The following is a 17576-nucleotide window of genomic DNA, read 5'->3' on the forward strand; positions in this document are numbered from 1 at the left end:
CTGAATTCAAGAGAATACAAGCCCAAGTTATTCAACCACTCCTTGTACAACATCCCCAGAATCAATCTGGTGAATTTCCTTTGAACTGCCTCCAATGCCACCATCGAGTAAGGAGAGCAAAAACGGACACAACATTCCAGATATGGTCACCTTAAATAATTGTAACAACACTTCTATACTTTCATATTACAATCTTTTTACAATAAATGCCAAGATTCCATTTGGCTCTCATTATATACTGCACCTACATACTCACTTTCGGCAATTCAGGCACAAGGAACACCTCGGTCCCTCTGCACTGATGCACTTTGGATAATAATTTTAAAATCACAGGAATCAGTGTTCGGGCCTTTCCTGTTTGTGTTTTAAGTAAAACATTTAGACTTGAATGTAGGAGGGTTGATGAGTAAGTTTGCACAAATACAAAAATTAATGGAGTGGTAAATAGTGAGGAGGATAGCATTACACTGTAAGAGGATAAATACTGGTTCATCAGATGGGCTGATCAGTCGAAAATAGAATTCAATCGGGATAAATGCAAGATGATGCTCTTGGGCAGGACCATCAAGGCAACAGAATACACGATGAGCAGTTTGAACTGGGGAAGCACATATGTATACATACTGGTTCCTTAATGGTTCAAGCCAAGTGGGTGAGGAGCTTCTGAAGACAGATCAGATAAAGGGATACCTTTACTGGCTGGTACAGAGATTATGAGCAGAGAAGTTCTATTAGCACTGGTTAGACCACAGCTAGGGTGTTGTGTGCAGTTCTTGAATCGATATTATAGAAAGAATAGGATACCAACAAAGGGGGCACAGAAGAGATTTACCAGGATGATTCCTGGGCTGGAGAGTTCCAGTCATTTAGAGAGATTAGGGTTGTTTTCCTTGGAACAGAGGAGATTGATAGGGGACATAGTTGAGATGTACAAAATTATGGCGGGCATAGATATGGTAGATATAAAGAAACATTTCCACTGGGTGGAGGGATCAATGACCAGAGAATGGGGTAGAAGGTTTAGAGAAGATATGAGACAAAAAAACTTTTCACCCGAAGTGTTACGGAATCTGGAACTCATTACCTGTGAGGGTGGTAGAGGCAGAAATCCTCTCATAACATTTAAGAGATATGGACTCAACTCACTGGAGTTTAGAAAGAGAAATTTCACCAAAAATCCTTAGACAGCATGTTCCAAACACACAACCACTTCCATTTAGATGGACAAGGGCAAGAGACACATGCTAACACCACCACCAGCAAGTTCCCCTCCAAGCACCTGTAGAAAATGGGATTGTAACAATGAGGTACTTAATTTTGATTGGCACAGATGTGATGAGTCAAATGGCCTTTCTCTGTGCTGCAAATCTCTATAATTCCATGAGGAAGGAAATTATTGCAGTGGATGGGTGCAGAGTAGATTCACCAGGATGTTGACATGGATCAGAGTTATTTAGTTATGTAAATGCTTACGTTTTCTTTAAAGAGAAGGTTGACAGGAAACCCTGATTGAGGTGTATAAGAATATGAGGGCATGGACAGGGTGAATAAAAAGCAGCTGTTCCCTAATTGAATAGTCAAAAACAAGGGACAGCCGGAGGTTATGTGGATCTGAGGAAACATTATTTTCGTCCAGAACATGGTGGGAATCTGAAATGCACTGCCCTGGAAGGATATCTAATGCAGGGAATCTCATAACCTTTAAAAAATACATGTAACATAGAACAGCACAGCGCAGGATATGATGCCAAAATAAACTAATCCCACTTGCCTCGCCTTAGTCCACACTCCTCCATTCCTTGCATATTCATGTGCATATTTAAAAGGCCCTTTATTGTATCTGCCTTCAGCACCATCCCGAGGCAGCACATTCCAGATCTAATTTTTAACTATGTTTAAAAAAAAAACTTGATCCTTACATTTCCTTAGAACTCTCCCACTCTTACCTTAAATGCACACCCGCTAGTATTAGGCATTTCATCTCTATACCTATGCATCTCAATTTTACAGACTTCTATCAAATCTCCCCTCAGCTTCTGCCACTCCAGAGAAAACAACCCTAGTTTTTCGAATCTCTCCTTATTGCTCCTGCCATCTAATGCAGGCAGCATCCTGGTAAACCTCTTCTGCACCCTCTCCAAAGCTTTTGCATCCTTCCTGTAATGTGTTGACTGAATGAGCACTTGAAATGTCAAAGTCAGAAGTCACACATCACCAGGATAAAATCCAACAGATACATTTCAAATCACAAGCTTTCGGAGTGTAGCCCCTTTGTCAGGTGAAGTGAGAAAGAAGCACATAGACACAGAATTTATATGCATAGAGAGAAAAGAAGATCATACAAATGATGTGCTGTTATGATCACTCTACCATAATTATTTTGTACAGTTTTGGATTACTTGTTGCTTTGGTTAGACCCTTTGTATGCAATTCTTGTACCTAATGTTTTATTCCAGTCATTTGGTTCGTCTCTGGCACCACCTTATTTTTAATTTTTTTCTGCCTTATTTAATTGGATATAGGTTATCCCTTCACTTATTATTCAGCTGTTGACACTTTACTCACACCATCTGACACTTTTGATCATCTGCAGAGACTTATCATTTGACACTCCACTCAGAGCATTTGTATGATATTTTCTCTCTGCCCTTGATTTTTAAACATATAAATTCTGTGTCTGTGTACTTCTCTCTCACTTCACCTGACAAAAGGACTAGCTCTAAAACCTGGGATTTCAAATAAACCTGTTTGATGAAAACCCGGTGTTGTGTGACTTCTGACTTTGCCCATCCGAGTCCAACACCGGCACCTCCATATCTTGACATGTCATAACATTCAAGGCTATGGGCCAAGTGTTGGAAAGTGGAATTAATGTAGTTTCAGACTTTATTGTCGTCCGTGCAGACTTGATAGGCCAAAGGCCCTCTTTCTGGACTGCACGATTCTTTGATTCTAAATTTTGAGATCTGGTGTTATCATTAGTTGTGAACATTCAAATTATATGACAAAACAATTTGCCCTTTATTTGGATAATCATACCTGTGGACTTCTTGGGTTCAAAGCGGCACATTAACCATAGTTCTTGATTGTACGTAGACAAGCCAGGTGTTTGCAGCTTAAAAGGGTGAGACTGGTATTAATGGGAAAATAAAAAGGCAAAAATTAACCTCTAGTAATTTTTTGATGATATAGTAACTACCAACTATACCACATCACAAAAAAGGCTTCAAATTTCAGAGAAGATTCAGCTTCAGCATTTCAAGTCTTCCAGGAAACCAAAATATAGCTTCTAAAACCGTGACTAATGATGAATACCCAAAAACTGGTTTGAGTTCTAAATGGTCTCTGGGCAATATTGTGAGAAATAATAAACGATTGTCTCTTCTGGTGGACGAAAGCAAAGCTGAGACTGAAGAATCTCACAGCAATTGTTACTTCATTCATGCCAGAACATAGCAGAGTGAGGCAGAACCAGGTTGGCACTCCTGCTTCTCTTCACTCGAGTTAAAAAGATGCCATTTCTGATACTCCAGTTACCAGTTCCACCTAAAATAAAAGATGTCTAATATACCTGCTATCCCGCTGGTGACACAGATTAGATGCGGGAGCTAGTGACAAGAAGTTAGTACAAAAATGGCACATGAGTTAATCCCCAAACTGGTAAAACGCAACAATGCCCTCTTGCTCAATGTGGCCCATTGCAAATGTCAGGTGCCTGACCATTGCAAACTGATTGATTTGAGTTTGACAATAGGGCAGCACGGTGGATCAGTGACCCTGGTTCAATTCCGGCCGCGGGCAACTGTCTGTGTGGAGTTTGCACATTCTCCCAGTGTCTGCATGGATCAGGGACCCTGGTTCAATTCCGGCCGCGGGCAACTGTCTGTGTGGAGTTTGCACATTCTCCCAGTGTCTGCATGGGTTTCCTCCAGGTGCTCTGGTTTTCTCCCACAGTTCAAAGACGTGCAGGTTAGGTGAATTGGCCGTGCTAAATTGCCCATCGTGTTAGGTGCATTAGTCAGGGATAAATGTGTAAGTGTAAGGGAATGGTTCTGGGTGGGCTGTTCTTTGGAACGTTGGTGTGGACTTGTTGGGCTGAAGGGCCTGTTTCCACACTGTAGGGAATCTAATTGAATAAACACAGTTGCTCATGTTATCCACTTTTGTACTTTATTTGTGTATAAGGCAATTTTCCATGCATCATTACAGTTTCCTTGTTTAAAAATAATAATGACCAAATAGAATTCTAAGATATCATGATGTGGCAAAACAACTAGTGGTAATATCAATGTTGATATTACCGATATTTAAACTGATATCTGTGGAAAGGATTAGAACTTTCAAAGTAGGATCGTCTGTTATTGTTTTTATGATCACATCATTGACATTGTCCAATGATTTCATGGATTTCCACTCATGTTACGATCAGCAAAACAAGACTCTAGCAACGACAGACAAGCGGAAACAAAGGGCTCAAAAACAATAAAATTAGCTATGTAATTCCACAAAATAAAGCAAATGAATGTTTTACAACACTAACTTACCAGATGACCTTTGCTTTTGGTTGAAATTGGTGGCAAGGCTCTGGTTGTAATAATTTCTGGACCTGAAAGCAGAAAGAATAGATCATGTGAAACAATGCACACATCTTTCATTTGGCATGGTGAATAATGAAGGAGGTGAATGCATTTCTTTCCTCCAATCTACATCAATTTCAGGAGATCCTGAAGCATATTCTCGGATAAGTTCATCTCCCATTTCACATGAGGAAACATATGCATCCTAGCAGTTTCCTCTTCCATTGATCTAAGTTGATAATGGTGATCCAATTAGCAGAGGCATAAGTAGCAATGGTGCAGAAGTGATAATGTAGAGCACTAGTAACCTAGAGGTCTAGGCTAATAGTCTGATGAATGAGTTCAAATCCATTCCAGCAGCTGTGGGTTGACCCATAATGCCATCAGGGTGGGAATTTCAGGATTTTTACACAGCGACAGTGAAGGAACGCTAATATATTTCCAAGTCAGGATGGTGAGTGGCTGGAGTGAAACTTGAAAGTGGTGGTGTTCCCACATATCTGTTACCTATGTTCCTCTAGATGGAAGTGGTCATGGGTTTGGAAGATGCTGTCTGAGGATAGAACATAGAACAATACAGCACAGAACAGGCCCTTCGGCCCACGATGTTGTGCCGAACATTTGATCTAGCTTAAACACCTATCCAATTGCTGCTTAAAGGTCACCTTTAATGATTCTGACTCTGCCACTCCCACAGGCAACGCATTCCATGCTCCCACCACTCTCTGGGTAAAGAACCTACCTCTGACATCCTCCCTATACCTTCCACCCTTCAAGTTAAATTTATGTCCCCTTGTAACACTGTTGTACCCGGAGAAAAAGTCTCTGACTGTCTACTCTATCTATTCTGATTCCTGATGAAGGGCTTATATCCGAAACGTCGAATTTCCTGTTCCTTGGATGCTGCCTGACCTGCTGTGCTTTAACCAGCAATACATTTTCAGCTCTGATCTCCAGCATCTGCAGACCTCACTTTTTACTCCATCTATTCCTCTGATCATCTTATAAACCTCTATCAAGTCACCCCTCATCCTTCACCGTTCCAATGAGAAAAGGCCTCAACTTATCCTCATATGACTTATTCTCCATTCCAGGCAACATCCTGGTAAATCTCCTCTGCACCCTCTCCAAAGCTTCCACATCTTTCCTAAAGTGAGGCGACCAGAATTGCACACAGTACTCCAAATGCGGCCTTACCAAGGTCCTGTACAGCTGCAACATCACTTCATGACTCTTGAATTCAATCCCTCTGCTAATGAACGCTAATACACCATAGCCTTCTTACAAGCTTTATCCACCTGAGTGGCAACTTTCAAAGAGCTATGAACACAGACCCCAAGATCCCTCTGCTCCTCCACCTTACTAAGAACCCTACCATTAACTCTGTATTCTGCATTCTTATTTGTCCTTCCAAAATGGACAACCTCACACTTGACAGGGCTGAACTCCATCTGCCACTCCTCAGCCCAGCTCTGCATCATATCTAAGTCCCTTTGCAGCCGACAACAGCCCTCCTCACTATCCACAACTCCACCAATCTTCGTATCATCTGCAAATTTACTGACCCACCCTTCGACTCCCTCTTCCAAATCATTAATAAAAATTACAAACAGCAGAGGACCCAGAACTGATCCCTGCGGAACTCCACTTGTAACTGAGCTCCAGGCTGAATATTTACCATCTACCACCACTCTCTGACTTCGACCGGTTAGCCAGTTCTCTAACCAACTGGCCAAATTTCCCACTATCCCATGCCTCCTGATTTTCCACATAAGCCTACCATGGGGAACCCTATCAAATACATTACTAAAATCCATGTACACTACATCCACTGCTCCACCCTCATCCACATGCTTGGTCACCTCTTCAAAGAATTCAATAAGACTTGTAAGGCAAGACCTACCCCTCACAAATCCGTGCTGGCTGTCCCTAATCAAGCAGTGTCTTTCCAGATACTCATAAATCCTATCCCTCAGTACCCTTTCCATTACTTTGCCTACCACCGAAGGAAGACTAATTGGCCTGTAATTCCCGGGGTTATCCCTATTCTCTTTTTTTGAACAGGGGCACAACATTCGCCACTCTCTAGTCCCTTGGTACCACCCCCGTTGAGTGAAGATGAAAAGATCATTGCCAACAGCTCTGCAATTTCCTCTCTTGCTTCCCACATAATCCTAGGATATATCCCATCAGGCCCAGGGGACTTGTCTATCCTCAGGTTTTTCAAAATGCCCAACACATCTTCCTTCCTAACAAGTATCTCCTCTAGCTTACCAGTCTGTTTCATACTCTCCTCTTCAACAATACAGTCCCTCTCATTTGTAAATACTGAAGAAATACTTTAAATACTAAATACTTATTCAAGACCTCTATCTCTTCCCACTCAATACACAGTCTCCCACTACTGTCCTTGATCGGACCTACTCTCGTTCTCATCATTCTCATGTTTCTCACATACACATAGCCTTGGGGCTATCCTTGATTCTACCAGCCAAAGATTTTTCGTGCCCTCTCTTAGCTCTTTCTTCAGCTCCCTCCTGGCTATCTTGTATCCCTCCAATGCCCTGTCTGAATCTTGTTTCCTCAACCTTATGTAAGCCTCCTTATTCCTCTTTACTCGACATTCAACCTCCTTCGTCAACCAAGGTTCCCTCACATGACCACCTCTTTCCTGCCTGACAGGTACATACATATCAAGGACACATCGTATCTGTTCATTGAAAAAGTTCCACATTTCAACACATCCTTCCCTGACAGCCTATGCTCCCAACTTATGCTCCTCAGATCCTATCTTGCATCGTCGTATTTACCCTTCCCCCAATTGTAAAACCTACCCTGTTGCATGCACCTATCTCTCTCCATAACCAAGGTGAAAGTCACAGAATTGTGGTCACTATCACCAAAATACTCACCCACTAACAAGCCCAGCACTTATCCCGGTTCGTTACGGAGTACCAAATTCAATATGGCCTCCTCTCTGGTCGGACAATCTACATACTGAGTTAGAAAAGCTTCCTGGACACACTGCACAAACATTGCCCAGTCCAATCTACTTGATCTAAAGAGCTTCCAATCAATATTTGGGAAGTTGAAATCGCCCATGACTACTACCCCTGTGGCTTCTGCACCTTTCCAAAATCTGTTTCCCAATCTGTTTCTCCACATCTCTGCTGCTATTGGAGGGCCTATAGTAAACATCCAACAAGGTGCTCCTTTCCTATTTCTGACTTCAGCCCATACTACCTCCAAAGGCAGATCCCCCTCAAACTGCCTTTCTGCAGCTATTATACCATTTCTAATTAGCAACGCCACCCCCCCTCCTTTTTTACCACCCTCCCTAATTTTACTGAAACATCTGTAACCAGGAACCTCCAACAACCATTCCTGTCCCTCTTCTATCCACGTTTCCATGATGGCCACAACATCGTAGTCCCAAGTACCGATCCACGCCTTAAGTTCACCCACCTTATTTCTGATACTCCTTGCGTTGAAGTATACACACTTGAACCCATCTCTGTGTCCGCAAGTATTCCCTGTCAGTGCTACCTTCTCCACAGCCTCCCTACATTCTTGGACATCCTGAAAGACAGCTAACCTACTTGCTGGACTACAAGTCTGGATCCCCATCCCTCTGCCAAATTAGTTTAAACCCCCCCCCCCCGACCCCGAAGAGTGCTAACAAACCTACCTCCGAGGATACTGGTGCCCTTCTGGTTCAGGTGCAACCCGTCCTGCTTGTACAGGTCCCACCTTCCCCAGAATGCAGTCCAATTGTCCAAATACCTGAAGCCCTCCCTCTTACAGGATCTTTAGTGAATATCTGCAGTGCACAAATGTAGACAGGACACACTGCTACTACTGAACATCAGTGGCAGAGGGAGTGGGTGCTTATGGATACAGTGCTGATCAAACAGGCTGCTTTGTCCTGGATGGTGTCAAACTTAAGAGTCTTGTTGGGGCTGCACTCATCCAGGCAAGTGGGGAATATTCCGTCACACTCCTGACTTGTAGATGGTGGACAGGCATTGGGGAGACAGAAGGTAAGTTATTCACTGTAGTATTCCTGGTCTCTGACCTGCTCTTGTAGCCACTATATTTATGTGGCAAGTCCACTTCAGTTTCTGATCAATGATAACTCTCAGGATGTTGATAGAGTGGGATTCAGTGATTGTAGCATTGTTGAATGTCAAGAGGCAGTGGTTGGATTGCCTCTTTGAAATGTTTTTTTTTGTGGCACAAATATTACTGGTCACTTGTCAGCCTAAACCTCGATATTGTCCAGATCTTGTAGCAATTAAAGATGGGCTGCTTCAGAGTCTGAGTCGTCATGAGTGGGGCTAAACATTGTACAATCAATCATTGTGCCTCTCCTGCAACCACTACTCCCAATTTGGTCTTCTCTACATCAGTGAAACAAAAATGTTCGCTTAGGGAACATTTCAACAAACTTCTCAGCCAGTTTTCTAAGGCCAGTCTGACCTCCTGCTCATAATCCATTTTAATTTCCCTTCCCACTCCCACATGTCCATCTTCAGACTCCTCCATTGCCACAGTAAATCAGACCGCAAGTTAAAGGAACAGCACCTCATTTTCTGTCTGGGGAGCCTACAGCCTGGAGGCCTCAACGAAAAGTTTTTTTAGATTAGATTAGACTTACAGTGTGGAAACAGGCCCTTCGGCCCAACAAGTCCACACCGACCCGCCGAAGCGCAACCCACCCATACCCCTACATTTACCCCTTACCTAACACTACGGGCAATTTAGCTTGGCCAATTCACCTGACCCGCACATCTTTGTGACTGTGGGAGGAAACCGTAGCACCCGGAGGAAACCCACGCAGACACGGGGAGAACGTGCAAACTCCACACAGTCAGTCGCCTGAGTCGGGAATTGAACCCGGGTCTACAGGCGCTGTGAGGCAGCAGTGCTAACCACTGTGCCACCGTGCCGTTCTCTAATTTCAAGTAACTTTCCCATCCCACCCCACCGCCCTCCCACCCCCGACTCCCTATCCAGCCCGACTTCCTCCTTTTGATTCCACATACTGACCCTTCCTTCCAGCTACCTAGTGGATTCATCCCTCCCATCTACCAATCAGGTCATACCCACCATGTGTGTTCATCTATCACCACTTCGCCATTCTGCCATTCTCCCCACTCAAAACCCTCTCTCCGCCTTTTATCTAAAGCTCCTCCTACTCCTGATATATATATATATATATATATATATATTCATTCCTCAGGAATATATATAAAGAAGTCATACCAGAAACGTCAACTTCTCCACCTCCTAATGCTGTCTGGCTTCCAGACATGTTCTTCCAGCCTCCTGCTTTCCTATTTTAGATTCCAGCATCTGCAGGGTATTTTTTGCCTCTCATTGTGCAATCATTGGCAAACATTCCCACTTCTGACCTTATGATGGAGAAAAGGTCATTGATGAAGCAGGTGAAAATGGTTGGGCAGAACGGGAGACGCCCTGGAGCAGAGATATCGAATCTCCAACTACAACCATCTTCCTCTGTGTTAGCGTTCCAACACAGGGTAAACCCCTCTGCTAATTTAAACCAGCTATACAAAAAAGATTCACCTCGTGCTGTAATGTGTTAAAATTTGAGAGGCAAAGACCCTCTAAGTCCAACCGAGAATATTAAAACCAACAACTATTTACAACTCCTTTCTCTTACCTCCCACTCTACAACACTAGCCTGATAAAAAAAATCCTGATTAAAATTTACAATAAAAAGTTCAAAACCACTCAGTTGTTGAATCTTCCTCTTTTTATCTTCTTCTGCAGGTTTCCTCTGTCACCTTTTTGATGTTCTGCTGCACAAACATTTTGTAGTCAGGTACCTTTCCGAGAGCCTTTCTGCTGGCAGTCTGTATTTGCTGGTGGCTTGGCAGTTCTCCCCTAACTGTTCAAAATGTCTAGTTTTATACCCCAAAACATTGGATCGTTTCATTGGTTTTAATATTATCAAAATACTAAATTGAAATTTAATTGGATTCTGATATCTTGGGGCATAATTTAAACTGATTGGCCGAATTTGAATTTGTTTTTATATTCCATAGCAACACTGCTGTACTACTGGTTTTGACCAAAGTGTTACAGTGTTACCTTGTTCAGAACACTGTATGCTGTGTCAGGCAGTCCTTGATGGCTTTTCACTCTCTTCAAGGTACAGTACTTCCATACCTTCATAACAGTCAGATATGAGCGCAACTACTGGAGAGTTTGCCCTCTGATACCTGCTGATTCCAGTTTTGCCACATTTAATTGAATGCCAAGAGTTGTCACACTCACCTCTGAAATTCAGTTCTTTTATCCATGTTTGGATCAAGGCTGTAATGAGTTCAGGAGCAGAGTGGCCCTGATGGAACACAAACAGGGCTTCATTGTGCAGGTTATTGCTTAGCAGGTGCTGCTTGATAGTACTGTTGATGACCCCTTCCATCACTTTACTGATGATCAGGAATAGACTGATAGAGTGGTAACTGGCCAGGTTGGATGTGTCCAGCTTTTTATGTTGAGGACGTACTTGGGCAGTTTTCCACATTATCGGATAGATGCCAGTGTTGTGACTGTACTGGAACAGCTTGGCTAGGGAAGCAGCAAGTTTTGGAGCACAAGTCCTCAGTACTAATGCCAGAATGTTGTCATGACATGTAGCCTTGGCAGTATCCAGTGTGTCCAGCTGGTCGTCGATATCACATGGAGTGAATCGAATTGGCTGAAGATTGGTTTCTGCAATGCTGTCACCACTGCAGGTGGCCAGGACGGATCATGCACTCGGCACTTCTGGCTGAAGACAGCAATGAAAGCCTCAGCTTCATCTTTTGCAGTTATGTGCTGGGCTCTTACATCATTGAGGATAGGGATATTTACTTGTGCAGCCTCCTTCTAGTCAGTTGTTTAATCGTCAACTAATGTTCACAATTGTATGTGTCAGGATTGTAGAGCTTATATCTGATCTGGTGCTTGTGGGATTACTTAGTTCTATCACTTGCTGTTTATGTTGTTTGGTATGCAAGTCGTCCAGTTTGGTGGCTTCACCAGGCTTGCACCTCATCTTCAGGTATGGTGGGTACTGTTCCTGGCATTCCCTCCTGGACTCTCTGTTGAACCAGGGTTGATCCCCTGGCTCGATGGTAATGGCTGAGCAAGGGACATGCTGGGCCACAAGTTTACAGATTGTACAGTACAATTCTGTTGTTCATGGCACACCTCACCACACAGATGCCCAGCCTGGAGTTGCTAAACCTGTTTAAAGGCTGTCCCATTTAGCAGTGATAGCGCCACACAACATGATGGTGGTTATTCTCAATGTGAAGGTCTCCACAAGGACTGTGTGGGTGGTCACTCTTATTTGGGCACGGACGGATGCATCTGCAGCTAGCAGATTAGCAAGGATGAAGTCAAGTATGTTTTTCCCTCTTGATGGTTTCCTCATCGCCTGCAGCAGACTCTGTCTAGCAGCTATGTCCTTTAGGACCCAACCAACTCAATCAGTAGTAATGCCGAACCACTCATGATGGTGGACATTGAAATCCTCCACCCAGAATACATTTTGTGCCCTTGCCAACCTCTGTGTTCTTGCTAAGCATTGTATAACATGGAAAAGTACTGATTCATTAGCAGAGGGAGGATGGTTTGTGGTAATCAGGAGGTTTCCTTGCCTGTGTTTAACCTGAAGCCATGAGACTGAGTCATAGAGTCATAGAAATGTACAGCACAGAAACTGACCCTTCAGTCCAACTGTCCATGCCGACCAGATATCCCAACCCAGTCTAGTCCCACCTGACAGTACAAGGCCCATATCCCTCCAAACCCTTCCTATTCATGTACCCATCCAGATGCCTTTTAAACGTTGCAATATACTAGCCTCCACCATTTCCATACATGTACCACCCTCTGCGTAAAATTTGCCGCTTAGATCTCTTTTATATCTTTCCCCTCTCACCCTAAACCTATGCCCTTCAGTTCTGGACTCCCCCACCCCATGGAAGAGACTTTGTCTATTTATCCTCTCCATGCCCCTCATGATTTTATACACCTTCCAAGAGGAAGTTCCTTGTAGTTTTTTTCTGAACCCTTTCAAGTTTCCCAACATCCTTAGTCAATGTTGAGAACTTCCAGGGCACCTTCCTCCAGACTGTAATATCACTGTGCTACCACCTAGGTTAGGTCTATCCTGCCAGTGAGACAGAACACACCCAGGCATGGTGATGGTGGCGTCTGGCGTATTCTCTGTAAGATACGACTCCATGAGTATGGCTATTTCAGGCTGTTTCTTGATTAGTCTGTAAGTAAACTCTCCCAATTTCGGCACTAGCCCACAGATGTCACAAAGGATGGACTTTCCAGGGTCAACAGGGATGTTTCAGTCGTTATCTTTTCTGGTGCCTAAGCCAATGCCAGTTGATCTGCCAGGTTTCATTTCTTTGAGACTTGGTAGGGATTGATACAACTGAATGACTTGCTAGGCCACTTCACAGGGCAATTGAGAGTCAATCATACATTGCTGCGGGTCTGCAGTCACAAGGAGGCCAGGGCAGGTGAGAATGGCAGATTGCCTTCCCTGAAGGACATCAGTGAATCAGATGGGGTTTTTGATAGTCAACAATGATTCTTAAGTCCAGATTTTGTGTGTTTTCTTTTCAATTCAAATTTCACCATCTGCCACGTTGGGTTTAGAACCTGGGTTTCTGGATTAATAGCCTAGAAATGGTTTGACCAATATGTGACTCCAGGTCCACAATAGGGTGAATGACTCTTAACTGCTCTCTGAAATAGCAAACCAGTCAGTTCAATGGCCATAATCAATGGGTACATGTGGCCTTGTCAATGATGTACAAATCTCAAAGTATATAAAAAAACATACCTACTCTGTTTTTAACCATCATTTTCTGGGTTTCCACTGAAAATACCTTTCTTTAAAGAAAGCCTTAGCAGTATAGAACTTAAGCATTTGTCAAAAAATATACTTCCTTTTTCCCTTGCACTCATCAGGAAAGTTGGCAAGAAATACCAATGTAAAGAGAAAATATTCGCATTGAGAAGGAAGTGCGAATGGTTTGGCAAGTGAATTCCGATTGCTTGTTATGAATAACACATGAGTTACTAACTAATATTTACTGCCAAACTTTGTCTAAATTTTATGATCTTGTAGATAGATTCTGTTCAGTTCATTTTTTGGGGCAATGCGTTCACCAGGGATATAGCATCACCACCTAGTTTATAGAATTGAAATAGACTCAACGCAGGCATATGATATTTCTCAGTCTACAAAAAAAAAAGGTCCATGTAAGAATGAATGTGACTTCCAGTATGCACAACTGCACTGAGATCGTGTGTTATAGGATATTTTTATTAATTCACTCACCAGCTCACTATATTCATTAATACCAGATTCCCGTTCATTCATTCACAATCCCTTATTTACGATAACAGGGTTTAATCTACTTATTCATAAAACCACAGTTCTGCACTACCCACATTTAAAAACAATCCTTTGAAACCCATGGCCTTGTCAGCATACAGAACAATACCATCCCTATCAAGTCTCCACTAAACATTATAATATGAATCACAACCCTTATCAACCATCTCCTGGATCAATTAAATACCAATTAATTACTTTTTAGCTCGGCCATTACCCCATTTAAGAAACCAACTGACAAAACAGCGCTTGCATGAAACTGCACGAATGAAAGAAACTCATGCCAACAAATAGTAAATAAATCTCACCACACAGCTGCAGTAATCAGTTTATTATCCTTTATTATTTTGTTATGATTTCTAACTTATTCACACCACATAGGTCTAGTAGTTTTTACTAATATTTAAAAAAGACAAAAGAACCGACATCTCTTCATTATGCATGCAAACTGGACAGACACCCTTAATCCCACCAGAAGTAACAGCCAGCACTTAGCCACAAGTTTTTACCCATCTCTTGTCTCCGAGGACAGAAATCCTTTCAACCTTCTGACTTATAGAATGGAACTTTAATATATGTAAGAGCTGTGTATAAAGCGGCTCGTGTAAGAACTGATTATTTTGCCGCCTTGAACTTGTGCTGTGATTGCTGAATGAAGAGGCTATTTTAGTCACTCACCGATTTTGGTCGTTATTTGAACACGACCCCACTGCACCATGCTGAGAGCCCAACTGAACCCTAAATAGGTTGTCAGTGTAATCGTTCACACACTCAGGATTGCTTAGCAAATGCTGTCTAGCCTCAAAATCACTTACATTCCGCACAGAGTTTTCAGTTTTGCAAAACAGCGATAGGTTATGTACATTCAGGACCGTGGTTATGGCAAACAGCTGAAAAATTATGCTGTTTCATACAATCCACTATTCTTTGGAATGACCAGTCTAGATATTGGCACTAAGTTGAAGGTAGTGGCTGGGATGTCAAAGAAGCTAGTTGCTTCTTCTTGGGCAGTTTTAATATTCAAGTAGTACTAGAGCCAAATCCATCCAGACAAGTAGAGTTTTCCAAACTTCTAACATGTGATGTGATGGACAGCAGACAAAGCTTTGACTGTCAGATGGTGAGTTTCTCACACTCTGAACCATAGTATTTATATAGATAGTCCGACTCAGTATCTGGTTATGAAAAACCTGCAGGATGACGACTTTTTTGGTACTTCGTGAACAGGATATGGGCTTCACTGGATAGGCCAGCATTTATTGCCCATCCCTAAGTGTCCAAAGGGGAGTTAAGAGAGAAACATGTTGCTGCGATTCAGCAAAGGTTCAATACGAAAGGGAGATTGTTAGATTCTCTCTTGTTGGAGATGGTCATTGCTTGGCAACTGTGGCACAAATATTACTTGCCACTTATCAGCTCAAACCTGAATATTGTTCATATCTTGATGTGTATGGACAGGGATTACTTCATTGTCCACGGAGTTCAGATATAATTAGATTAGATTCCCTACAGTGTGGAAACAGGCTCTTCGGCCCAACCAGTCCACACCAACCTTCCGAAGAGTAACCACCCAGACCCATTTCCCTCTGACTAAGAACATAGAACATAGAACAATACAGCACAGAACAGGCCCTTCGGCCCACGATGTTGTGCAGAACATCTATCCTAGATTAAGCACCCATCCATGTACCTATCCAACTGCCGCTTAAAGGTCGCCAATGATTCTGACTCTACCACTCCCACGGGCAGCGCATTCCATGCCCCCACCACTCTCTGGGTAAAGAACCCACCCCTGACATCTCCCCTATACCTTCCACCCTTCACCTTAAATTTATGTCCCCTTGTAACACTCTGTTGTACCCGGGGAAAAAGTTTCTGACTGTCTACTCTATCTATTCCTCGGATCATCTTATAAACCTCTATCAAGTCACCCCTCATCCTTCGCCGTTCCAACGAGAAAAGGCCGACAACTCTCAACCTATCCTCGTACGACCTATTCTCCGTTCCAGGCAACATCCTGGTAAATCTTCTCTGCACCCTCTCCAAAGCTTCCACATCTTTCCTTAAGTGAGGCGACCAGAACTGCGCACAGTACTCCAAATGTGGCCTAACCAAAGTCCTGTACAGCTGCAACATCACTTCACGACTCTTGAATTCAATCCCTCTGCTAATGAACGCTAATACACCATAGGCCTTCTTACAAGCTCTATCCACCTGAGTGACAACTTTCAAAGATCTATGTACATAGACCCCAAGATCCCTCTGTTCCTCCACCTGACTAAGAACCCTACCGTTAACCCTGTATTCCGCATTCCTATTTGTTCTTCCAAAATGGACAACCTCACACTTGGCAGGGTTGAACTCCATCTGCCACTCCTCAGCCCAGCTCTGCATCAGATCTAAGTCCCTTTGCAGCCGACAACAGCCCTCCTCACTGTCCACAACTCCACCAATCTTCGTATCATCTGCAAATTTACTGACCCACCCTTCGACTCCCTCATCCAAGTCATTAATAAAAATTACAAACAGCAGAGGACCCAGAGCTGATCCCTGCGGAACTCCACTTGTAACTGGGCTCCAGGCTGAATATTTACCATCTACCACCACTCTCTGACTTCGACCGGTTAGCCAGTTTTCTATCCAATTGGCCAAATTTCCCTCTATCCCATGCCTCCTGACTTTCTGCATAAGCCTACCATGGGGAACCTTATCAAATGCCTTACTAAAATCCATGTACACTACATCAACTGCTCTAACCTCATCCACATGCTTGGTCACCTCCTCAAAGAATTCAATAAGACTTGTAAGGCAAGACCTACCCTTCACAAATCTGTGCTGGCTGTCCCTAATCAAGCAGTGTCTTTCCAGATACTCATAAATCCTATCCCTCAGTACCCTTTCCATTACTTTGCCTACCACAGAAGTAAGACTAACTGGCCTGTAATTCCCGAGGTTATCCCGATTCCCTTTTTTGAACAGGGGCACAACATTCGCTACTCTCCAGTCCCCTGGTACCACCCCCGTTGACAGTGAAGACGAAAAGATCATTGCCAACGGTACTGCAATTTCATCTCTTGCTTCCCACATAATCCTAGGATATATCCCGTCAGGCCCGGGGGACTTGTCTATACTCAAGTTGCTCAAAATGCCCAACACATCTTCCTTCCTAACAAGTATCTCATCTAGCTTACCAGTCCATTTCACACTCTCCTCTTCAACAATACGGTCCCTCTTGTTCGTAAATACTGAAGAAAAGTACTCATTCCAGACCTCTCCTATCTCTTCCGACTCAATACACAATCTCCCACTACTGTCCTTGATCGGACCTACCCTCGTTCTCGTCATTCTCATGTTTCTCACATACGCATAAAATGCCTTGGGGTTATCCTTGATCCTATCCGCCAAGGATTTTTCATGCCCTCTCTTAGCTCTCCTAATCCCTTTCTTCAGGTCCCTTCTGGCTATCCTGTATCCCTCCACTGCCCTGTCCGAACCCTGTTTCCTCAACCTTATATAAGCCTCCTTCTTCTTCCTTACTAGACATTCAACCTCCCTCGTCA

The 17576-nt window shown here is 43.2% G+C and overlaps 1 protein-coding gene across 3 annotated transcripts in view; it reads right to left on the bottom strand.

Moving 5' to 3' along the window:
• Positions 1-17576, bottom strand: part of tmem181 (transmembrane protein 181) — a 398388-nt gene that overhangs the window by 270143 nt on the left and 110669 nt on the right. For all 3 annotated transcript variants that reach the window (XM_060831604.1, XM_060831605.1, XM_060831606.1), the window contains exons 3-4: positions 4545-4606; positions 3040-3130 (exon numbers count right to left, since the gene is read on the bottom strand). In XM_060831604.1, the coding sequence (XP_060687587.1) occupies positions 3040-3130; positions 4545-4606 (153 nt within the window). The remainder of the gene's footprint in view (positions 1-3039; positions 3131-4544; positions 4607-17576) is intronic.

This window comes from Hemiscyllium ocellatum, chromosome 10 (genome assembly GCF_020745735.1).
Source record: "Hemiscyllium ocellatum isolate sHemOce1 chromosome 10, sHemOce1.pat.X.cur, whole genome shotgun sequence".
In the NCBI taxonomy this organism is placed as follows: Eukaryota; Metazoa; Chordata; class Chondrichthyes; order Orectolobiformes; family Hemiscylliidae; genus Hemiscyllium; species Hemiscyllium ocellatum.